Source organism: Tenrec ecaudatus, chromosome 14 (assembly GCF_050624435.1).
Source record: "Tenrec ecaudatus isolate mTenEca1 chromosome 14, mTenEca1.hap1, whole genome shotgun sequence".
In the NCBI taxonomy this organism is placed as follows: Eukaryota; Metazoa; Chordata; class Mammalia; order Afrosoricida; family Tenrecidae; genus Tenrec; species Tenrec ecaudatus.
In genome coordinates, this window is record NC_134543.1 from 86,182,743 (window position 1) to 86,205,253 (window position 22,511).

Sequence of the window (22,511 nt, forward strand, 5' to 3'; positions counted from 1 at the left end):
CAAGCCCAGCCCGCGTCCTTCTTCAGACTCACAGCTACATACAATGGCTGAATGCAGGAAGATCCCCGGCTGGTGGGCGAAAAGCTTTGTGGATCCTGTGGTGGTGGTGGTGGAAGCATTTCAACGCTGGTGTGGGTCTCCACGAGGCTTCTCCAGCTCTCCAGGTGTGGCTCTTCAACAGGAAGGTGAAGCAGAGAGAGAGAGAGAGAGAGAGAGAGAGAGAGAGAGAGAGAGAGAGAGAGAGAGAGAGAGAGGAAGTCCCCAGAATGCTCATGATCAGGCCACGTCCACAAGGAAGCATCATCAGGCTGTGACCTGATTGACAGGCTAGACTCCACCCCGACACTTCTTTATCAAGTTGACATGAACTTATGTAACTGCCAGAGACCTCATCCTTCAAGATGGCTGCTCTGGTTCCATCCATAAGGGAGAAGAAAAGTGTCTTACATCAGTAAGGGGAAACAATAGGAGACAGGAGGTAGTAGTGTTTACTTTTCAATGATGTGACCAACTTTAAATTCTATTCACTCTGTAGCCTTTGTTCTATTCGTGATACATATTTTAAAATCACAATTATTGATGCAGAATTGAAGAAATCTTGTACTTTATCTATATTCTCTCTGCCCTCCCTGCCTTTTCTGCCGGATGTCTTATGGCCCCACTTCCTGTTGGGAAGCCCCATACACATCCCTCCTCCAGGGAACTCAAGCCCAGACTGGGCCTTAATCTTGACCACCCTGCCCAGCCCAGTTGCCGCTGACGCAACAGGAAAGCCTTGATTATAATCCCGCAAAGCTGGAGAACCGAGTCTCTTCAGCCCTATGACTCTGCAGTGGAACGCTGGTAGTGTGGTGGGTGTGAGATGGGTTGTGATCTGCCAGGTCCACAGTTGGAAACCACTGGCTGTTTTTTACTCGGAAACTCACAGGGGCAGCTCTGCCCTGCCCTGCCCTATCGAGACTCACTAGGAGTGTTTCAAGTCTGCAGTCACGGTTTGTGATGACTTTGTTAAGGAACTCCAGGTAACTGGGTGACCTACCCTCGCCCTGCCTTCACCCCCCTCACCCCCCTCTGCCCGATTCTGACCTCTTGCATTCTGCTGCTGTTTGTTACTGTTTGCCTCAGGTTCATTGCCCAGCGCGGAGCCTCCCGTCTTCTAGAACATGTGGGCCAGATGGACAGAATCTTCAAAATCCCCCCACCCCCAGGACAGGCAGGGCTCCTGCCTCTCAGGCCGCTGGAAGAGAACACTCCAAGCCCCGTGGCTCCCGTTTCCCAGCACGGGTCAGTCTGTGCTTCTGAGCTTCTGTGACTTGGGAGGCGCTGCAGGGGAATCCTAGAGGAAAACGCTGCCGGGTGTGATGCTGTTGGGTCAGTTTGCAGAGCGGGGCTGCTGCTTCTCTGCCAGGCAGGGGTTCTGAACCCCTCTCATAGCCGTCAGACGGGCAATGTGCCCCATTCTCTAACGGGGAGAGGACGTCGGAAGGCAGGGATGGCAACGGTACCGTGACCACGCAGCAGGGGCTTAGGAGAGTCGGCTCTGACTTCTTGGCTTTTCCAAGCAGTAACTTGGACTCGGGGTGAGGCCAGTCCCTGGATGGTGACGTGCTCTATGACCAGCCAGACCGGTGGCCGGAACGCCCCAGCAGCCCCTTAGCTGGGCTGGTGACCGGCTCCCGGAGGTCACAAGCTTAGGAAGCCTGTGGAGCAGAGTTCGGCTCCGGCACCTGAGAGCCACCAGGAACGACAGCGACAGCCCCTTGGGGCGGCTGGTTGCATAGTTGCTTCAAGCTGAAGCTTGCTGAGCTAAGAGGAGGCTAGCGGCCATACTGACCGCTGACCATGCTAACCAGCGTGGTCACGAGCATGCCGTGAGGAGAGACGTACCTGCCGACACATAGAGGGGTGCAGGAGGAGTGACAGGTGGAGTTCCAGCCCCGGGGCGCTGCCATCAAGGCCACCAGCATGCTGTTAGGGGGGATGGGGGGTGGGGAGCCCCGTCTGAGCTCTCTGCTTGCTGTCTGCCGACCGGGCTCCAGCTCAGAGCTACAGGGTGATCCACGGGTGCCGGTGGAACTAGACACTGGGTGGGCGCCCCCGGCTGAGCCCAGCCCTCTCTGCTCACCCCCCAGATGGCGCAACATCCGCCTTTTCATCTCGTCCACTTTCCGGGACATGCACGGGGAGCGCGACCTGCTGCTGAGGATGGTGCTGCCCGCCCTGCAGGCCCGCGCAGCCCCCCACCGCCTCAGTCTGCACGCCATCGACCTGCGCTGGGGCGTCACCGAGGAGGAGACCCGGAGGAACAGGTGTGGGGCCGTAGAGGCAGGGCCCGGGCCTGGGCCGGCGTGAGGGCTTGGGGGACTGGGCAGGGGTGGGTGGTTAGGGGGAGACTCACCCTCGGGCGTTCTTTCTGCCCCCTTGTAAGTCGGGTGTCCTGTTTCCCCGGTCGCACCTGTATGTCTCGGTGACGGGACTCCTGCATGTCCCCTCGTCTGTACCCACAGACAGCTGGAAGTGTGCCTCGGGGAGGTGGAGAACTCGCAGCTGTTCGTGGGGGTGCTGGGCTCCCGCTACGGCTACATCCCCCCCAGCTACAGCCTGCCTGACCAGCCGCACTTCCAGTGGGTAAGGCAGCCAGAGCTGGGGCGGGGCCCAGGGGGGCAGACAGCCCTTTGTCAGGAACCTTGGGACTGGACTTGGCATGACAGCCAGGCCCTCTGTGGGTGGCCCCGCCCTAGGAGAGGGGGGCAGTGCTTGGAGAGGTTCCTCTGGGATTGGAAAGGCAAGTACGGAGTCTGTTGGTTCTGTTCTCCCTTCTGTCACGTACATCCTGTGGGCTTTGTGGAAAGCTGCTTAGCTTAACCTCGTGATTTTCCCCTAGAGTAGAGGGAACCGATGACATCGATACTGCAGATTCACACTGATGTTAAAGTTAACCTCTAAAAACGCTTGGCCCACATAATCCATAAACGCAGCAGTTAGTTCTGTTTTCTTGCCTTGTGTCTGGAAAGAGGGACGAACCATATGGAGATGAAGGAACCTGGGGGCCCAGGCAGGGCTGGAGGAGAGGTTAGTGTCCAGGGCTAGGCTGAGCTGTGTCTGTCCTCCGCCTGCTCCCTGCAGGCCCAGCAGTACCCACCAGGACGCTCGGTGACGGAGATGGAAGTGATGCAGTTCCTGAACCGAAGCCTCCACCACCAGACCTCTGCCCCAGCGCTCATCTACTTCCGGGACCCCAGCTTCCTCAGGTACACCCCACCCCACCCCCACTTACCTCCAGGGCCAGTCTCTAGCGAAGGCCAGGCAGTGATCATGTCTCGTCTCCCCTTTATTCAGGGGCTAGGTGTAAACTTCTTGGGTCATCCTGTGGCTAGACACATGGGAAATAGCAACACAAGAGCCTCATCCAACAGAGACAAGGCAATGAGGCTCTTGGGTCTGGTTTAGCACTAACAGTGAAAGAAGCCAAAGACCTTGGTGGTCAGCATTTACAAATGCTTAGCCCTTTGATCTGCATTAGATGAATCACCTTCTCAGCAGGCCTGGGGCCCTGGGGGAGACAGGCAGGCTGCAGAGAGCTTGCCTCTGCCACCCTGGTGCAGCCTTGGATCTGAAGTCACAGGCCTGCTTTTGAGAATGAGTTTCAGGGCATCTCAGCCAGCAGGGTGGTAGGGGGACGAGCTCTGAGTCAGCCTTACTGTTGGGGTCAGGTCTGTGCCAGAAACCTGGAAATCCGACTTTGTCCCTGAGTCTAAAGAGGCTGCACATCGGATCACAAAACTGAAGAGCTACCTGAGCAAACAGAGTGAGGTCACCTGCCGCAGGTGAGTTGGGGAGGTGGTGCACCTGCAGGGAGGTGTGGCGGGGGGTCGGGGGGGTGGGGAGGAGGGCGAGGGACACCGCAAAGGGAGCCAGGCCTGCTCTGACCAGAGGTGTACTTGCTTTGCCCACAGATACTCTTGTGAGTGGGGGGGTGTGGCAGCTGGCCGACCCTATGTTGGGGGACTCGAGGAGTTTGGGAAGCTGGTTCTACAGGATGTGTGGAATGTGATTCAGGAGCTTTACCTACAGGTCAGCAGGTGGGCTGGAAACCAGTGGGGTTGGGGTGGGGTGTTAGGATGGTCTGGTAGTCCTGGCTGGGGAAGTAGCTTGGTGGGTGCTCTGTGAGTTTGGCCTGGCAGGGGGTGGGGCAGGAGCATGGTAGCCATGGTCCCATGTGCCCTCAGCCGGGGTCCCAACTGGAGCAGTCAGTGTCCACCCCCGATGACGACTCGGTCCAGGCCACCTTCCAGCAGCTGCAGAGCCCACCCAGTTCTGCCCGGCCACACCTGCTTCAGGACACAGTGCAGCAGTTGATGCAGCACCGGGGAAAGCTAAGCCTGGTGCTCGGGCAGCCAGGGCAGGGCAAGACCGCATTCTTGGTACGGAGCTTCAGAGGCTTGGGGCGGGGCGGGGCTGGTGGGCAAAGGAAGTGGGGTGTACAATGTGACCATGTCTTCTGCTCCCCTCCCACACAGGCATCCCTTGTGTCAGCCCTGCGGAATCCTGATGGGACCAGAGTAGCCCCCCTGGTCTTCTTCCACTTTTCAGGTGCCCGCCCTGACCAGTGTCTTGCTCTGACCCTGCTCAGACGTCTCTGCACCTATCTGCATAGCCATCTGCAAGATTCCAGTGCCCTCCCCAGTACCTACCGGTGTGTGTCACTCCCTTAGCCCAGCCGGGCCCATGCCTTGGGACACCCCCCTGGGTGCCCCTCTCCCTCTGAGCCCGGCCTTCTTCTCGACTTAGAGGGCTGGTCTGGGAGCTACAGCAGAGGCTGCTTCCCAAGTGCGCTCAGTTCCTGCACACTGGCCAGAGCCTCGTGCTGATCATCGATGGGGCTGATAGGCTGGTGGACCAGAACAGGCAGCTGATCTCAGACTGGATCCCAAAGTCCCTGCCTCGGGTGAGCGTGAGGACTAGGTGGGTGTTGGAAGGTTGGTGAGAGGGACCTTGTCAACGCTGGTCTCCTCCTTGCCTTCTGTCTCCCTCTCCCTTCCACCTGAATACTGCAGAGGGTCCACCTGGTGCTGAGCGTGTCTAGTGACACCAGCCTGGGGGAGAGCCTGGAGCAGAGCCAAGGTGCCCAGGTGGTAGCTCTGGGGCCCCTGGAACCGTTGGCCCGGAGCCGGATGGTGAGAGAAGAGCTGGCTCTCTATGGGAAGCGGCTGGAGGAATCAGCTTTCAACAACCAGGTTGGACCTGGGCTGGGCAGCTGGGTGGGGATGGGTGGGGGTGAATTCAGGAGCTGTGAGGATCCAGGGGTTCCAGAGCTTCCAGTTGTTCCTCGGACCTGCTCCTTTGTTTTCCTCAGTTAATTCGGGGCCAGGAGGAAGCTTTATTTAGCATAACTGTGCTCACTATACTAGATTCCCCCCACACTGCTATTTCTCCCTAGTGTCTGACATCTATAACCTCTGCCTGGGTGAGGGGAGACCAGTACAGCTGTGTTGATGTGGTGGGGCAGGCTGAGCTGTGAGAGATTCTGGAAAAGGCTGGCTGTGCAGAACGCTGTGGGGCAGGGAGGCCTGGGTCCTGAGGTGACTCACGCCGTGGGCCTCCCTTTGGGGGAGCCTGATGGGAGGAGCTGTCTGGCAGTGGGCCTGGTGTGAGCAGCGCTGTGTCTCCCTGGTCCCCCCATTGACTCTCTGAGTCTCGTCAGATGCGCCTGCTGTTGGTGAAGCGGGGGTCCGCCCTGCCACTCTACCTGCGCTTGGTCACCGATCACCTGAGGCTCTTCACACTCTATGAGCAGGTCAGTTAGGGTGGGAGGCCATGCGCCGCCTCCTCCATCCTAACCCCACTACCCATTCTCCAGCCTCGTCCTCCGACCTGAACCCCACTGCCCATTCTCCATACGCCTCCTCCCATCCTAACCCCACTGCCCCTCCTCCATTCAGCTTCTTCGCCTCCTTACCCCATTCCATCACCTCTCGTGGTCCCTAGCCTTACTCGTTGCCATCTGGTGTCATCGGCTCCCAATCCTGACCTCGCCCCACGCCCATTTCTCTCCCACATGTTTCTCATTTCTTGCTCATCCTTCTCCACCATCCATTTCTCATCCAGCCCCCTTTCCTCCCCTGTGACTAAACCTGTAGCCCAAACTGCCCCACCCCCACTCCCATGCCCCGCTAAATCCCGTCTTCTTTCTCGCTCAGGTGTCTGAGAGACTCCGGACATTGCCCGCCACTGTCCCCCTGCTGCTGCAGCACATCCTGAACACCCTGGAGCAGGAGCATGGCCCTGAAGTCCTTCCTCGAGCCTTGGCCGCCCTGGAGGTCACACGCAGTGGTCAGTGCTGGGGGCCCGAGGGCTTGGAGGTTGAGTGATACCTCCCCGCACCGCCCCCCAGGCCTCAGTCAATGATGCCAAGAAGTTTAGGTGTCATGGCTGACGGGGATGCTGAGAGCTTGGCTTTTCAGGTCTGACTGTGGACCAGCTGCATGGCGTGCTGAGTGCATGGAGGACACTGCCCAAGGAGGGCATGGCCTGGCAAGAAGCAATGGCTGCCAGCAACAGTGGGGACCCCTACCCCATGGGCTCGTTTGCCTACCTCGTCCAGGGTCTGCGAAGGTATGGGTGCCCCCAGCTGAGTTCCCTCCTGACCTCAGTGTGCCTTCCCATTGGTGAGCTGGGCCTTGGTGATGCCTTCTTCCTCCCCCACGTCCCTCGGTCTAGCCCTGACACCTGCCTCCCAGGCCCAGAGGGAGCCGCCACTCAAGAGACCAACAATTGGGGCATGAACGAGGGCCACACCTGTGCCTGGCTGTAGTCTGACAGGCCTCCTCCCTCCCTCTCCTTCCTTCTCCCCCTCCCTCTCCTTCCTTCTCCCCCTCCCTCTCATGAGGACAGCTTGCTAGGGGAGGGTCCCCTGGAGCGTTCCGGTGCCCGGCTCTGCCTCCTTGATGGGCCCCTGAGGACAGCAGCGAAACGTCGCTATGGGAAGAGGGCGGGACTGGAGAGCACAGCACACCTCCTCATTGCAGGTGATCACAGCCCTGAGTGAGGGGCTGGGCCTGGGGGGCAGGAAGCCCGTGGCGTTCTCCACCGCACCACCTCTCCCTCACCTGCTTCCCCAATTGGGGGTGGTGGGACAGGGGTGGACTCTGGCTGTAGCCTGAGGGGTGTGGTCCCAGAGCTGCTGCAGGCCCCAGCCCCTCTCAGCATCCGTTCCCTGACCCCACTGCAGCTCAGCTCTGGAAGGCCTGTGACCACAATGCTTCGGGCACCTTCCGAAGTTGCCCTCCTGAGGCTCTGGGAGATCTGCCTCACCACCTGGTGAGTGGCCACACCTCCGACCCCTTTCCCCAGCTTCCGCTTTGACTGTCACCCTACCATCACCATTGCCCCCTCCCCAACTCCCTTCTTCAGACCTTTGTCCCAGCTCCCGGGACTCAGTCCAGCTGCACTGGCAGGGTCGAAGACCCTCTCTCACCTCACCAGCCTCTTTCCATCCTTAATCGGTCCAATCTGACCCCTCCCAGCTCCAGAGCGGGAACCGTGGCCTTCTTGCAAAGTTCCTCACCAACCTCCACGTGGTGGCCGCACACCTGGAGCTGGGTCTGGTCTCACGGCTCCTGGAGGCGCATGCCCTCTATGGTGAGATGGTTTCCTCTGGGAGAGAGGGGCGGGGAAGGGCTGCACCACAGGAGGGGCAATGGGAAGAGCAGTCAGATTTTCCTTCCAGGTTGAACAAGCCAAGAGGAGAATATATAAGTGGTTCTCAGGAGGTCTGTGATCTAAATGCTTAGACCAATGTGTCTTCAGCTGGATCTAATGGGCATAAAAGGTCATCGGCACAAGCTGGGAAACTTACCCAAATAGCAGATCCCTGGGCCCCCAGGTTCTGATTTCCTAGGTTTGGAGTGGGAACCCCTGAAAGGGGCAAATTGGCTGGCTGCTAACCCAAAGGGTGACGTTCGAGTCCACTGTGCAGGTGCCTCGGAAGAAAGGCCTGGTGATTTCCTTCTTGAAAACCTGACGGGCACCTCTGCTCTATCACATCACAGATGGGGGGCGCTATGAGTCTTAGTTGGCTCCAGAGAACATGACTTGGGGAGGTTTAGGTCTGGAGTGGGGCCCAAAGCTTTGTCCCTTTAACAGGTGTTCTTGGTTCCTAGGAGCTGGGGTTCAGGCCCAGGGTGGCTCCCCAGTGGCACATGCTCCTTCTTTTACAGTTTCGTCTGCCCCGGAAGGAGAACAGGAGCTCCCTGATGCTGACGTTGGTGTGTTTCGTACCTTCCTGAGGCAGCAGGCCCCGGTCCTCAGCCAGTACCCACTCCTCCTGTACCAGCAGGCAGCCAACCAGCCTCCCGACTCACCTCTCTGTCGGCAAGCCCCGCAGCTCTCCCAGCGATGGCAGCTCCCCCAGGCACTGCGGTGGCTTAATAAGCCTCAGATCATGGGCGGCCAGCAAAGGTAAGACACTCAACCCTGGACCCTGGAAAGCCCATCAAGAAACAGGCTGCAGCCCTGTCTGAAACGGGAGACTGAAGGGCAGACTGGGATCACCATGGAGACAGGGGATGGGTGTGGGTGGGCGGGAATTGGAGCAGGGAAAGGTGGCCACAGGGGTGTACATTCATCTCCTTCTCCTCATTTCCGCTCTCTCCCCAGCCCTGGGCTGTCTCTGTCACTTTCCTCGTCCCCTACAGCCGTGGCCTTCTCCCCGAGTGGGCGAAGAGCAGCTGTGGGTACTGCCAATGGGACTGTTTACCTGTTGGACCTGAACTCCTGGCAGGTATGGCACTCAAGGCAGGGTGGGGTCCCCCTGCCTGCCCTGAAGCCCTAGGGGAGCCAAACCCATCTGCTCTCAATCCAGCCCCTCATGTGCGATCCAGAGAGCTCCTTCTTAAAAAATCAATCACAGCAAACATTCGCTGCACACCTTCATTCACAGGGCCTGGGACAGTGTATTTGCCCACCCAGCGGTCCGTTTTGTTGATAGATAAGACATAGGAGGTTAAAATAAAGCTGGGGGGGCACAAAACATAGGAGCCTGGTGCAGGCGAGTGAGCTGCAGTGTTCAGGAGGATAGTGGATGGAGAAGGGCAGGTCTCCTGGTTGAATGAGGAGCCTGAGCAGAGGCGCGGAGGGGAGGATGCTTGCTGGGAGTGATTTCAGCAGAGTGTGCATTTGGGAGGTTAGCGGTTGGTTAGGCTGCAGAGGGGACCCACAGTGTCACTCTGCTCCTCTTCCCATGCGTATCACCCCAACACACATGTCTGCACACAGCAGACCCAAGCCAGCTGCCGGGAAGTAGATGCCGGCCCCTGGGATATGTACCGTGCGTGTCGGAGTACCACTGCGCTCCATAGGGTTTCCCAGTGGCTGGTTTTTCCAGAGGCGCATTGCCAAAATCTCCCTCTGACTTGTGAAAGATGTCGGGGCCCTGGGGCCTGGGAGGAATGGCTCCAATTTGAACTTGAACGTGGCCTGGGGCTATAGCCAGCCAAGGGCACAAGTCCCCCCACCGCTCTGGCCTTGGCACCTTTTTGGTTGGGGCTTAGAATGAGGGGCTGTGGGGGTTGAGGCGGTGGCCTGAGCCGAGCTTGCCCACCCTCGCAGGAGGAGAAGGCGGTGGTGAGTGGCTGTGACGGGATTTCATCCTGCTTGTTCCTCTCGGACACCTCCATCTTTCTCACTGCCTTTGACGGGCTCCTGGAGCTCTGGGACCTGCAGCACGGGAGTCGGTAAGGGGGCCCCGCCTGCAGGCCTTGCATAGAGCCTTGTGTCTTCTAAGAAGCTCAGGCGAGGGCAATACAGAGGGTTGCATGTGGCCAGAGGATCCCCCAGGGCCTGACTTGAACTTCCTGGGACAGGGTGCTCCAGACCAAGGCTCACCAGCACCAAATCACGGGCTGCTGCCTGAGTCCGGACCGCCGGCTGTTCGCCACGGTGTGCTTGGGAGGGTGCCTCAAGGTAATGCGCAGGGGCCCCAGGGCTCTACACTATGGGTGGGCTCCCGAGGGGTCTCTGTCCAGGCAGGTGGCAGAGGCTGCTGATGGCTTGTCTGGAGGAAGTTTGCCCTTCTGAGGGCAGGGGACTAGACAAGATGAGCCTTGGAGTGCTAGGTCTGGGCACTCAGAGGTCTGTGTGCAGCATCCTGACCCCCCTTCTGTCTTCTCCAGCTGTGGGACACAGTCCGAGGGCAGCTGGCCTCCCAGCACACCTGCCCTAAGCCCCTCAACTGCATTGCCTTCCACCCCGATGGGCACTTGATTGCCACAGGCAGCTGGGCTGGCAGCTGCAGGTTTTTCAAAGCAGATGGGCTCAAAGTCACCAAGGTCAGAAACCCTGCCCCTGTGCCCCCTGGGGGAGGAAGCCCTGGAGGATGGGAGCTAGGGGTCGATGGATATCAGCCGTCTGTATCACTGGAGGCTTGTTTAAGAGCCGGGTCCTGATGTTCCGTTTTAACTCCCTGTGTAGGAACTAGGGGCCCCGGGAGCCTCTGTCCGTACCCTGGCCTTCAACGTGTCCGGGCAGGTTGTGGCTGTAGGCCGGCTGGATAGGATGGTGGAGCTGTGGGCCTGGCAAGAGGGGGCCCGACTGGCTGCCTTCCCTGCCCACCAAGGCTCTGTTGCTGGCGCTCTTTTCCTGCGTGGCGGGAGCCAGTTAGTGACGGCCGGAGAGGATGGCAAGGTGAGGTTCTAGTGGGTCTGGCGGGCCATGAGGCCGGAGTCACCAAGGCTGAGGGAATGTTCCGTGCGGGTGGTGTCTTTGCTGAGACTCAGGAGGAAGCCTGACTTTGAGAGTGACAGGGAGGATGGGGGTGGAGTGTGTGTGTGTGTGTGTGTGTGTGTACACACACACACACACACCCGGTGGCTCTCAGAAGAAGGAAGTCTTTATCTGGGTGGGAAACTCAGGGTGAAGAATCAGGTGGTGAAGGAGGGGTCTCTTCAAGTCTTTCTCTTGCCCCCCCCCCCAGGTCCAGGTGTGGTCAGGGTCTCTGGGCAGGCCCCGTGGGTGCCTGGGCTCCCCTTCGCTCTCTCCTGCCCTCGCTGTGGCTCTCAGCCCAGATGGCAATCGGGTGGCTGTTGGGTACCGAGCAGATGGCATTAAGATCTACAGAATCGCTTCAGGTACAGAAGTGGAGAGGAAAGGGGTGTTTGAGTGTTTGGGAAGAGGACACCCACCCACCCCGCTCCCCCCAATCGCTGCCCCCTTTCCACGTGTTCTACTCTTTTGCTTTCTTTGCTTCTCTAGGCCCCCAGCAAGTCCAGTGTCAAGCACTCCGCGTGGCGGTGTCTGCGCTGGCCTGGCTCAGCTGTGAGGTTCTGGTGAGTGGCGCTGAAGATGGCTCCCTGCAGGGCTGGGCTCTCAGGAGCAGCTCCCTCCAGCAGCTCTGGCTCCTGTCCACACACCAGAAGCCTGTGCTGGGCCTGGCCACTTCCCAAGACCTCTTGGCGTCTGTCTCAGGTACTGCTAGGCAAGGGTTAGGGTCACCAAAGCATTGTTCCTTATAAATATGCCAATCCCTTCTAATTGCACATGTATGTAAATTTATATGTGTATGTCTATCAAACCCATCAATCACTTCTGACTCCTAGTGTCTGTATGGGACAGTGTTGAACTGCCCCATAGGATCTTTAACTTCTCCAGAATAACTGGCAGGTTCAACCTTTGGATTAGCAGCCTGACGCTTAGCCACTGCGCTGTGAGGGCTCCTTGCATCTGTGTAACATGAATATGTGATGATGGGGCTTCAGAGGATTCCTTCACACACACACATGAATATGTGATGGGGACTTCAGAGAGTTCCTTCATACACGCACGCACACACACACACACACACAGAAAAGTAAGTATAAAAGCTACGCACTCATGCATAAATGATTGCCAATTAAGTTGTTTTTCCAAGCTGCAGAATCATAAAGAGCTTTCGGAAATGCATACATCAGAATGTGCAACTCTTTGTTCCTTGACGTCTCCTGTACTTCCGAGAGCAGTTTCTAGCTCTGTGATAGTTCCCCTGGAGAAGTCTGGGCTCTTCCATTTACACCGAGTCAAAACAGCAGGTCATGTCCCTTTGAAGTGCTCTTTGGGCTTGGGGGGCAAATAGAAGGCTAGAGAGGCAAGATCGGAGCTGCGGGGTGAATGGAGCAAGGTTTCCCAAGGACATTCTAGGACAGCCCCTGAAGCGGAGCAAGGGCGTCCTTGGGAGGGAAGAAGAATTCTGCAGTGCGACACTCCTGGCTTTTTCCCTCACCAACGCCGCTCTTCCTTTACTTACAACTTCTTAATAATAAGCCTCTGTGACTGTACTGTGTCCTTTGAGAAACTCTATGAAGATGATCCTTTCTGGGATCCCCCCAAAACAGTCACTGTGACCTTCTGAGATGGCCTGCCTGCCTGGAATGTAAGTGGCCCAGCAGATCCCTGGGGAAACCACAGTGTTTCATGGGACCGTTTTTTTAAGACACCTTTAAGACAAATGTAGAGATGATTGCAGAGACGTGTTTAAACGCATTGTATACGAGCTGTTTTTAACTGCCTCTCTCTGCAATGGTCAGTGTAAACTCTGCTCCCCTTGGGACGTCTTTGTGAATCCCAATAACCCTTTGAGTTCCTGCCAGGAAGAATGTGTTGCTGTGTACAGGGTCTGGTGTCCCTTCGGAGGAGAGAGAGATGTTGAGGTAGAAGTGCAGGGCGGCCTAAGTCCTCTCTCTGGGGAGGCGTGGCCATCACTGATAGTGGGGCAGAGGGACAGGGCCCTGGAGAAGAGGCGGGGTCTGGAACAGCTGCTGTAAGCGGAGCAGGAGGGGGTTAGAGGGACAAGGAGCGAGTCCAGGTGCACCTGTGACGTGCCGCCTGACCCTTGCCCAGGGCCTTGCCTTTCCACAGACTTGCTACCACACAGCTGTGCCTCCCTTGGAGCGGTGCCCTGAGATAGCGCCCTTCGCCCTGAGGACGTCTGTTTTCTTTGTCTGGTCACTTTGTAGTCTTTGCTTCTTTTCTTTTTAAATCATTTGATTGGAGGCTTGTACAACTCTTCTCTTAATCCATACATCCATCTAGTGTGTCAAGCACATTTGTACATTTATTGCCATCATCATTTCCAAAACATTTTCTTTCTACTTGAGCCCTTGGCATCAGCTTCTCATCTTTTTCCCCTCCCTGCCCCACCCTCCCTCCCTCATGAACCCTTGATAATTTATAAATTATTATTTTTTTATGTCTTATACTGACCGATGGCTCCCTTCATCCACTTTTCCGTTGTTCGTCCCCTGAGAGGAGGTTAGAGGTTCCCCCTTTCTCCCCCTACCTTCCCCTTCCCCTTCCCCTCCTGGTATGGCTACTCTCAATATTGGTCCTGAGGGATTTATCTGTCCTGGATTCCCTGTGTTTCCAGATCTTAACTGTACATGTGTACATGTTCTAGTCTAGCCAGATTTGTAAGGTAGAATTGGGGTCATGATAGTGGTGGGGAGGAAGCATTAAAGAACTAGAGGAAAGTCGTATGTTTCATCAGTGCTATACTGCACCCTGACTGACTCATCTCCTCCCCACCACCCTTCTGTAAGGGGGTGTACAATTGTCTACAGATGGGCTTCGGGTCTCCACTCCGCACTCCCCCTCATTCACAATGATATGATTTTTTTTTTGTTCTGGGTCTTTTATGCCTGATACTATCAACACCTTGATCATGCAGGCTGGTGTGCTTCTTCCATGTGGGCTTTGTTGCTTCTGAGCTAGATGACCGCTTGCTTATCTTCAAGCCTTTAAGACCCCAGATGCTATATCTTGTGATAGTCAGGCACCATCAGCTTTCTTCACCACATTTGCTTATGCACCCACTTTGTCTTCAGCGATCGTGTCAGGAAGGTGAGCACCATGCAATGCCAGGTTAATAGAACAAAGTGTTTCTGTGTTGAGGGTGTACTTGAGTGGAGGACTTCTTTTGTCTCTGGCCTCAGGGACCCGTCTTGTAGCCTCTCTCAGGGAGCTTCCCTCTCTCCCCATGTTCAATGCAGAGGATTTCACCGTGCGGCTGTGGCCCAGGGAACGCCTGACCCAGCCACCAAAGGCAGACGGATTTCCTGGTGCCGCTGAACTCCGAGGACACGAGGGTCCTGTAACCTGCTGTAGCTTCAGCGCAGATGGAAGCAGCCTGGCCACTGGGGGCAGAGATCGGGTGAGCCACACCTCTGCCTTGCCCTCTTCCTCCCCCGGCTTCATCTTCCTGGTCGGCACAGCCTCTAGGCTTCCTCTTCCTAGGCTCCTTAACACCCCAGTTCCTGGCTGCTCCTTGCCAGTCCACACCTTCCGTGCCTAGTCTGTCCAGCCTCCTTCCCTGCACCCCACCCCTCCTTCCCTGAAACTTCCTCCCTGAAATAGCCCTGATGTCCCCTGTCCCTCTATGACCCGATTACTTCCTCCCCTTTGACCCATCCAGAACCTCCTATGCTGGGACGTGAGGGCCCCTGGGGCACCCGTTCTGATTCGCTCCTTCTCTGCCTGCCACCGTGATTGGGTCACTGGCTGTGCCTGGACCAAAGACAACCTGCTGGTGAGTGAAAGGTGGGGGGTGGGGGAGGGCAAAGCTCAGCAGAGTTGGGGGCACCCACTTAACCTTTCCCTGACGTCCTTCAGTCAAGAATAGTCACTGCTAACATTTACAGAGAACCTACTAGGTGTCAGGCATTGCGCTTGGCACTTGGCTCTTGGCAGGTAACAATCTCACTCGCCAACCCTATAAAGTACACGCCACCACGATCTCCGTTTGACTGACAGAGAAACTGAGTCAGAGAGGTGAGAGCACTCGTCCAAGGCCTTTACGTGATGTCGTGGAGCCAGGAAAGGTTCTGCTAAGCAACCCGGTGTTCTTAGCAAGAACACAGCACTGGCTCCCCAAGGGCATTACTGTGATTGCTTCCACCCAGGTAGAAGCCTCACATTGCTCTTGAAAGGCCTGACAGAGGAGGGCATGGACTTGCTTATAGATCGTGTGCATCCACTTGGTCTCAGTCTATCGCTCTAGCTTCTAGGGAGCCAGATCTTGGGCATGGACACCTTTCCACCCTTCTCGGGGCATGCCAACTGACACTACGTTAAGGACAATAGCTACTGACTGTTTCCTGTGTGCTCCCTCTGTGCCAGACAGTGTGCACACGTGGTCCTGTGTCTGGGCGTGCTCAGCCCCACACCTCCCTCTCAGACAGGTTCTCTGTCCACCTCCTCGCTGAAGAGATGAGAAACGCCCCGCTCAGAGGGGCGCTTGTTCTAGACCACAGAATGAAGGGCGGTGCTAGACTTGGAACCCAGGAGAGCCCCTGCTCGGAATCACTTGCTCGACCTACAAGAACTGCTGGGGTGGGGGGATGCTGAGAATCCCACGCCTCTCCCCTCTGACGCTGCAGGTCTCCTGTTCCAGTGATGGCTCTGTGGGGCTGTGGGACCCTGGGTCGGGCCAGCGGCTTGGCCAGTTCCTGGGTCATCAGCATGCCGTGAGCGCAGTGGCAGCCATGGTGAGCAGACAGTGGGTCGTTCACGGGGCTCTCGGGGCGGGTCCAGGGGCCTGGGGGAGACTGATGCATTGTGCATCTAATTCTAATGGTGGAAGAAATATCAGACCTGGATGCTGGGGACTCTGGGGGCAGGATTGGGGTATTGAGGTGGAGGGTTGGTGTGCGGGAAGCATGGGGAACGTGAAGACATGGCATCTTGGGATCACAACCTCCTTAGCGGGCTTGCCCATCTGAGCCCTCCAAGCCCACTGCCGAGGGCCTCCCCATTGGCATGGTCTAAGTCCCAGTCAGTAGACAGCTCTGCAGTCTGTAAAGACCAGGTTGGAGCTCAGGCCATCCGAGTAACACACGGGTGAGTTGGACATGGATCGGAATTGACTTGATGGCTGTGGGTTGTTTGGGGCTAAACCCTACCTAGTGCCCGGTCCTGGTCACTTCTGTCGTGGGAACCGTCCTGCTCAGAGTTCCCTTGGTCTGATGTTGTGTTCTGGGTGCAGGAGGAACATGTGGTCTCTGTGGGCCGGGACGGGACCCTGAAAGTGTGGGATCATCAGGGCGTGGAGCTGACAAGCATCCCCGCACACTCAGGACCCATCAGTCAGTGCGCAGCTGCCCAGGAGCCACGTGCAGGTGATGGAACACCCACCAGCAACCTTCCCTCCTAGCCCCGAACCCCTCACCTCTCTCCCATTTTCCTCCCTATGTCTTTCCTCTTCACTCCATTGCCATGTCTTAGCAGATGGTCAGCCCGGGTCAGAGCTTCTGGTGGTGACTGTTGGACTGGATGGAACCACCAGGTTGTGGCATCCTCTCTTGGTGAGCTCCCTACAAGGACTGGTGTGGGGGTGGGGGTGGGGGGGTAGTAAAGCCTCTGGGGCAGGTTTTCATGTGTCAAGCCCCCTACTGCCCGTCTCCAAACCTTCCCTCTCAAAAAAAGAGAAAGAAACTCACTGCCACTCATTTGATGCCGACTCACGGCGACCCTACAGGATGGGGTAGAACTGCCCCTGTGGGTCTCCGAGACTGTAACTCTTTAGGAGAGTTAGAAAGCCTCATGTTTCTCCCAGAGAGCAGCTGGTGGTTCTGAACTACTGATCCTGAGGGTAGCAGCCCAACCTGAGCACTGCATAACCACTCCACCCCCCAAGATTCCTTTCCCTGCCTCCTAGGTGTTTCAAACACACACCCTCCTGGGACACAGTGGTCCAGTCAGTGCGGCTGCTGTCTCCGAAGCCTCAGGTCTCCTGCTGACGGCCTCAGAGGATGGCTCTGTACGGCTCTGGCAGGTACCTGAGGAAGCAGGTGAGTGAAGCGGAGGGCGAGAACGTGTAAGAGAGAGGCATGGGACTGAGATGGCCTGCTATCTCCTCTTGGGCCCCAGCACTGGCCCGGCGTCAAACAAAGAACCTTCTCTCCTCTCCAGATGACACGCACAGACTAAAGAGTCCTGTAGCCATCAGTGCTGTGGCCTGGGCCCCGGATGGCCTTCTGGCAGTGTCTGGGAATGAAGCGGGGGAACTCACCCTGTGGCAGGCAGCAAAGACTGTGGCCACCGCACAGGTGAGTGGGGGAGTCTCAGTCCTTTGCTCTGAGTTCTGCCCCAGGTCAAAGCTGGAAGTTGCATGGAGATGTCTGGGAGGAGAAAGGAGGTCAAGCCCCAGCTCCTCTGGAATACTAACTCTAACATGTTGTGTACACCAGGCTTCGGGCCGCGTCAGTGCCCTCATCTGGTACTCGGCACACACCTTCTTCGTTCTGAGTGCTGATGAGAAACTCAGCGAGTGGCAAGTGGAACTGCCGACAGGCTCAACACCTAGACCCTTCAGGTGAATGGAGGCAGCTGGGGAAATACCGTGGGGGATAATGATCTCCTCATACCTAGGGTGTTACTCACACCACACACCCTCTCTGCTTCTGAACCAGGACATAGGATACTCATTCTTGAAAAGGGGAAACACATTTCCTGGGGAACTGCTTTCTGCTCCCCACCCTACAGGAGAAGTTATCAAGTTTCTACTTTATGGCCAGCGCTGGGCCAGGCAGCGTGAACCAGAGACAAAGGAGACTGTTACCTGGACCGAGGAAGCTCATAGTAAAGGGATGTGCGCACGAGTCAGCTGCCAGCATCACCGAGAATAATTCACACTATGGGGAGGCACATACAAAGTTCCTGGAGCTTCAGACTTGGAGAAAGTGCAGGAAAGAGGAACCCTGGAAGTCAGGATTCAAGATGAGGAGGAGTTTTCCAGGGCAGTCAGGGGCAGGAAGAATGCTTGAGGAAGGGAGAGGGCGTGGCCCCCACAAAAGGAGTGGCGGCATGGAGGTGTGTGCTGTGTTCCAGGGGCAGCCGGGTGCTTGGGCTGAAAGTGGGTTGGGAAGATAGAGTGGAGCCAGGCTTTGGAGGACACAATGCCAGGAACTTTGGGTTTTATTCTGAGTTTGAGGATGCACACGGTGACAGTCTGGGGGATGTGTAGTTAGTAGGAAAGATACTAATGGTAGGAAGACTGCTTTTCCAGTTGTTGCTGGAGTCCAGGAAAGATAGACGGTGGGGATGAGAAGAGATAACAGATGCAAGCAAGCATTGTGTATTGAGTCCGTGGGGCTTAATGATCATCGAAGGGAGGGAAGGAGACTTCAGGAATGTTAGGGGTCCCTGGGTTGAGCTCATGGAGGTGGTGATGATGAGCGCTGCTGGGAGAAAGACCAAGTAGCAGGGTCTGCACGGAAGGTCACACGTTCATTATTCCATGCCTGGGGACGTCATGGAGACCTGAGGTGTCTGAGAGAAGTGGACTAAAGTGGGCTGTCTGTTTGTTCTTTCACTTGCTTCGAGCTACAGCCTTCGCCTGAACCGAGTTCTGCAGGAGAACATGGGGGTCCTGTCAGGGGTGGGCCTGGCCCCTGATGGTCACTCTCTCATCCTGGCCAAGGCAAGTTTGGAATTGCTACTCATGATGCCAGGGGACGATCCCTCGGAAATCTGGTAAGATCCAAAATGCTGCTTCCTCCCAAGTTGGAAAAAGAGGGGGAAAAAGTAGGCTAGAGGTTGTTGGGTCTACAGAGAGAGGTCCCTGAACTTAGCCTTTCTCTCTCTTATGAACTAGGAGCAGCTATTGCACAAAGGGTCTTACAATGATGTCCACCCACAAGGAGTATGGTGTGTTTGCCCTGCAATCGATGGGCCCTGACATGCTTTCTTTTTTGGTAAGTCCTGGTTGGGTGTGTGTTAAAGCAAACACTTGTCTGGGACCAATGTCTTTAAGCCTGGGGGTCCATCATGGAGGACAATGAGAAGCCAGTTGGCGGCAAAGGTCCTTCTCCTTCTTCAACTGGACCTGTGCTACTTAAGAGCTTTATAGGTCCGGGTTCCCTGTCAGATTTCACTGGTACAAAAATGGATTCTGCCATGAACCCATAACCTAGGAATTGTCTTGACTGAGCTATTACCTGTCTCATGTCTGCCTTTATTTGGCACCATGAATATCAGCAACTGGAGGTGAAGGGTTGCTCCTGGTCCCTGCCCTTACACATGGCCTTTACCTTCTAGACACACATTTGTTGATCTGGGTGTGGCCAGAGCTGGCTAATCATGCCAAGTCTAGGTTCTTAGGAGCCACCTACTTAAAAATTACCAGCCATTGAGAACCCTATGAAGTGTGGTCAGAATCGACTCAGTCACCTGGAAGAGGCAAGATGTTCGTTTTCCCTGAAAAGGCTATCCACTCCTGACCTAACTTTACTAACTAGTCTTTACTCAGCAAGCCCACACTTAGATACATGCCCCAAAGAACAAGTCCATACGCCCTCCACATAGAAGGGGCAAGGAGGTTCCCAGCAGCTCGATGCCTACAAGCAGGAGAGTCAGAAATCATCTGTGGTCTGCTTATACAAGGGAATACTAAATGGCAAAAGAAAAAGGACATGACATTGAAGACTGATGAACGGAACATTCTAGACCAGTGGTTTCTCAACCTGCCTATTGCCATGAACCTTTAATACAGTTCATGTTGTGGTGACCCCCAACCACAAAATTATTTTCTTTGCTACTTCATAACTGTCATTTTGCTAGTTATGAATCAAGCGACCCCTGTAAAAGGGTCGTTTGACCCCCAAAGGGGTCGCAACCCACAGGTTGAGAACCACTATTCTAGACAGAGCTCATAGACATTATGTTGCGTGAAGACGCCAGCTACAAAAAGCACGTATCCCATGATACCCCTTAAATGAAATCTAAAAATGGACAAAACTAATAAATAGTGACAGCACTCAGAATAGCCCCTAGCTTTGGGGAAATCAGTGGGAAGGGCATGAGAACGTCTAGAATGATGGAAGTGTTCCTCTTGATCTGGGAGGTAATCGCATGGGTTTCACGTGGACACTGACTCATTGAGACACACACGGAGTATCTGTGCACTTGTTGCATCTATGTTAACTGGGGGAGAAAGGAAAACAATCCTGACAGTCGAGGCAGAAAACTGGTACTCTGTCTGGGTAGGACTCAGTGCTGCTGAGTAGGTTGAAAAAAAGCATCTATCCTCTCACAGAAGCAAAAGGAATCGGGAAAGTTTGGAGAGAGCCTGGACTTTGATCTTGACTTTGAAAATCCTAGTGGATCCTCAATACAGTTGACTCAGGCAAAGCCAGAATCCGGTGAGTGGTGATGGGAAGACCCAAGGAGCCAGGGGATGGCCTCTGGGAGAATGGTGGGTACGTTTAGACCCATGGCCTGTCCTGACCCCGATCCTTCTGGCAGAGTCCTCATTTCTGTGCGCCAGCTCAGAAGGGATGCTGTGGAGCATGGCCAAGTGTACCCCTGAAGGAGAATGGGCCTCAGGCAACATCTGGGAAGAACCCCAAACTCAGAAGAAAGAAACAGACTCGTCTTCATGCTCGGAAGCCAGTGGCAGCTTGGACTCCTGGCCAAGGAACCCACGTTTAAGGGCACGTCAGTGTAGAAAGGTGAGTGTGGAGGAAGGGGCCGACATAGCTGGCTTCGGTGTTTTCTCAACTGAAAACTCACCATACTTCTCTCCCTTTCTTCACTGAGATCCATTCGGGCTTCGTCACAGCCCTCCATGTGCTGCCCAACTTGTTGGTGACAGCGTCAAGGGACAGAGATGTGAAGCTGTGGGAGAGACCCAGCATGCAGCTGGTAAGTGTGTGCCAGGGGGTGGTGCAGGGGGGACGTCACACGGGAATAAGAAAAGGCAAGATGAAGAGTCTGTTTCTTCTTTCAGGGATGTTCTACTAATCTGTCTCTAAATAAACGGCATCACTGTGAGGGAGCCAAGTGGATAGAGGGCCTAGGTTTGTCAGTCTCACCTTCCTCTTTTCTGTTTCCATCTTAGCTCGGCCTGTTCCACTGTGAAGGAGCGGTGAGCTGCCTGGAACCTTGGCTGGGTCCTAATTCTACCCTGCAGCTCGCCGTGGGAGATGCACAGGGCAATGTCTACTTTCTCTCCTGGGAGTGATGCTGCTACTCAAATGATGCCTCGCGTGCTAGAGACACAAAGCCCGAAGACACCAGCACTTGCTGAAGATGATAAAATAAAAGTGCCAGGAAACTTCAAGAGAAGTTCTGTCTGTGTTCTTATGTGGATTGGGGCCAAGAAAGAATATGGATGGTCTAATGCTTCTTCATTAACATTAATCCTTTCTAGAACCCCAAGAAAGTAAACCAAGGATTTAATAAGTACTCTTTGAAACCAGGCTTTAAGTCTTTTTTTTAAAAATCATTTTATTGGGGGCTCGTACAACTCTTAGCACAACCCGTACATACATCCATGTGTCAAGCACATTTGTACATTTGTTGCCCTCATCATTCTCAAAACATTTTCTTTCTACTTGAGCCCTGGGTATCAGCTCATTTTTTTCACTCCCTCCATGAACCCTTAATAATTTATAATTATTTTGACATATCTTACACTGTCTGGTGTCTCGATTCACCCACTTTTCTGTTGTCCATCACCCAGGGAGGAAGTGACATGTAGATTATTGTGATCAGTTCCTCCTTTCTCCCCACTTTCCCCTCCCCTCCTGGTATCAGTACTCACATTACCGGTCCTGAGGGTTTCTCTCTTGGATTCCCTGTGTTTCCAGCTCTTATCTGTACCACTGTACATCCTCTGGTCTAGCTGGATTTGTAAGGTAGAATTGGGGTCATGGTAGTGGGAAGAGGAAGCATTAAAGAACTAGAGGAGAGTGGTTTGTATCATTGCAGTCTTTAAAATTCTTGTTCACTTGTTTGCCCCATGGCCCTGGATGCCGTTCCTCCCAGGAGAGGCACGACAGTGATGGTGGCCAACACTACAATAGAGAGCTAAGAGCATCTCCTTGGCCAAATACAACCGACGACAAGGGTGAGTGAGTCGTTTAGAAAAGCTGGGCAGGACTGGACCACTCCAGTCATCTCCTCTCACCGAAAGTCGCATCTTCCCAGAACGGACTGCCCAGAAGTAACATAAGAAGCCAGGGCACTGGTAGAACATTAGTCTCTGGCCCTCAACCCTACAGGGCATCATCAGTCCAGTGTAGTAATTGCCATTCTTGAGAGAGGCCACCCAAGTATCTTTCTCTAAGATTAAAACTTGATTTGAAAGTGGTATAATCGGACCAATGGATTTAATATAGACTTTGGATCCTCTTGAGCAAAAGTTCTAGAACCTTTTTATCTTCCTACGAGTGTATTCTGTTGGAGGGGAAGTTTCTTGATACCCTTTCATTCTAAGGACCGAGGAAGAAAATGTATGTCCAAAACTTTAAGGAATTGTAATAGACAAACCAAGAGGGGCCCTAGTGGTGGAGAGGTAGCATATTGGGCTGCTAACTGCCAGGTCAACAGCTCGAAACCACCAGCTGCTCCGAGGGAGAAAGACGGGGCTTTCTAACTCCATCGAGTCAGAGTCTCGTAAACTCACGGGGTAGTTCTACCCTGAGTCAGCACTGATTCGACGGCAGCCAGTCTGTGTATTTTTAGGAGACAAACCATGTCTAGTA

The 22,511-nt window shown here is 55.1% G+C and overlaps 1 protein-coding gene across 1 annotated transcript in view; it reads left to right on the top strand.

Annotated features, from left to right (window-relative positions):
* The window catches only part of TEP1 (telomerase associated protein 1), a 46,057-nt gene extending 24,921 nt beyond the window's left edge, over positions 1–21,136 (top strand). Inside the window, exons 18-55 of the mRNA XM_075530614.1 lie at positions 1,126–1,284; positions 2,133–2,309; positions 2,508–2,628; positions 3,127–3,251; positions 3,714–3,827; positions 3,957–4,074; positions 4,230–4,424; positions 4,521–4,696; positions 4,792–4,948; positions 5,058–5,237; positions 5,705–5,797; positions 6,201–6,333; positions 6,465–6,615; positions 6,895–7,028; positions 7,232–7,320; positions 7,527–7,641; positions 8,220–8,460; positions 8,659–8,782; positions 9,610–9,734; positions 9,864–9,963; positions 10,173–10,328; positions 10,471–10,683; positions 10,973–11,126; positions 11,251–11,463; positions 14,019–14,179; positions 14,441–14,554; positions 15,405–15,512; positions 16,010–16,142; positions 16,252–16,328; positions 16,682–16,814; positions 16,936–17,072; positions 17,214–17,338; positions 18,355–18,498; positions 18,620–18,719; positions 20,060–20,165; positions 20,269–20,474; positions 20,563–20,667; positions 20,864–21,136. Coding sequence (XP_075386729.1) covers positions 1,126–1,284; positions 2,133–2,309; positions 2,508–2,628; positions 3,127–3,251; positions 3,714–3,827; positions 3,957–4,074; positions 4,230–4,424; positions 4,521–4,696; positions 4,792–4,948; positions 5,058–5,237; positions 5,705–5,797; positions 6,201–6,333; positions 6,465–6,615; positions 6,895–7,028; positions 7,232–7,320; positions 7,527–7,641; positions 8,220–8,460; positions 8,659–8,782; positions 9,610–9,734; positions 9,864–9,963; positions 10,173–10,328; positions 10,471–10,683; positions 10,973–11,126; positions 11,251–11,463; positions 14,019–14,179; positions 14,441–14,554; positions 15,405–15,512; positions 16,010–16,142; positions 16,252–16,328; positions 16,682–16,814; positions 16,936–17,072; positions 17,214–17,338; positions 18,355–18,498; positions 18,620–18,719; positions 20,060–20,165; positions 20,269–20,474; positions 20,563–20,667; positions 20,864–20,986 — 5,335 coding nt within the window. The 3' untranslated portion in view covers positions 20,987–21,136. The remainder of the gene's footprint in view (positions 1–1,125; positions 1,285–2,132; positions 2,310–2,507; positions 2,629–3,126; positions 3,252–3,713; positions 3,828–3,956; positions 4,075–4,229; positions 4,425–4,520; positions 4,697–4,791; positions 4,949–5,057; positions 5,238–5,704; positions 5,798–6,200; positions 6,334–6,464; positions 6,616–6,894; positions 7,029–7,231; positions 7,321–7,526; positions 7,642–8,219; positions 8,461–8,658; positions 8,783–9,609; positions 9,735–9,863; positions 9,964–10,172; positions 10,329–10,470; positions 10,684–10,972; positions 11,127–11,250; positions 11,464–14,018; positions 14,180–14,440; positions 14,555–15,404; positions 15,513–16,009; positions 16,143–16,251; positions 16,329–16,681; positions 16,815–16,935; positions 17,073–17,213; positions 17,339–18,354; positions 18,499–18,619; positions 18,720–20,059; positions 20,166–20,268; positions 20,475–20,562; positions 20,668–20,863) is intronic.
* The last annotated feature ends 1,375 nt before the right edge of the window (positions 21,137–22,511 follow it).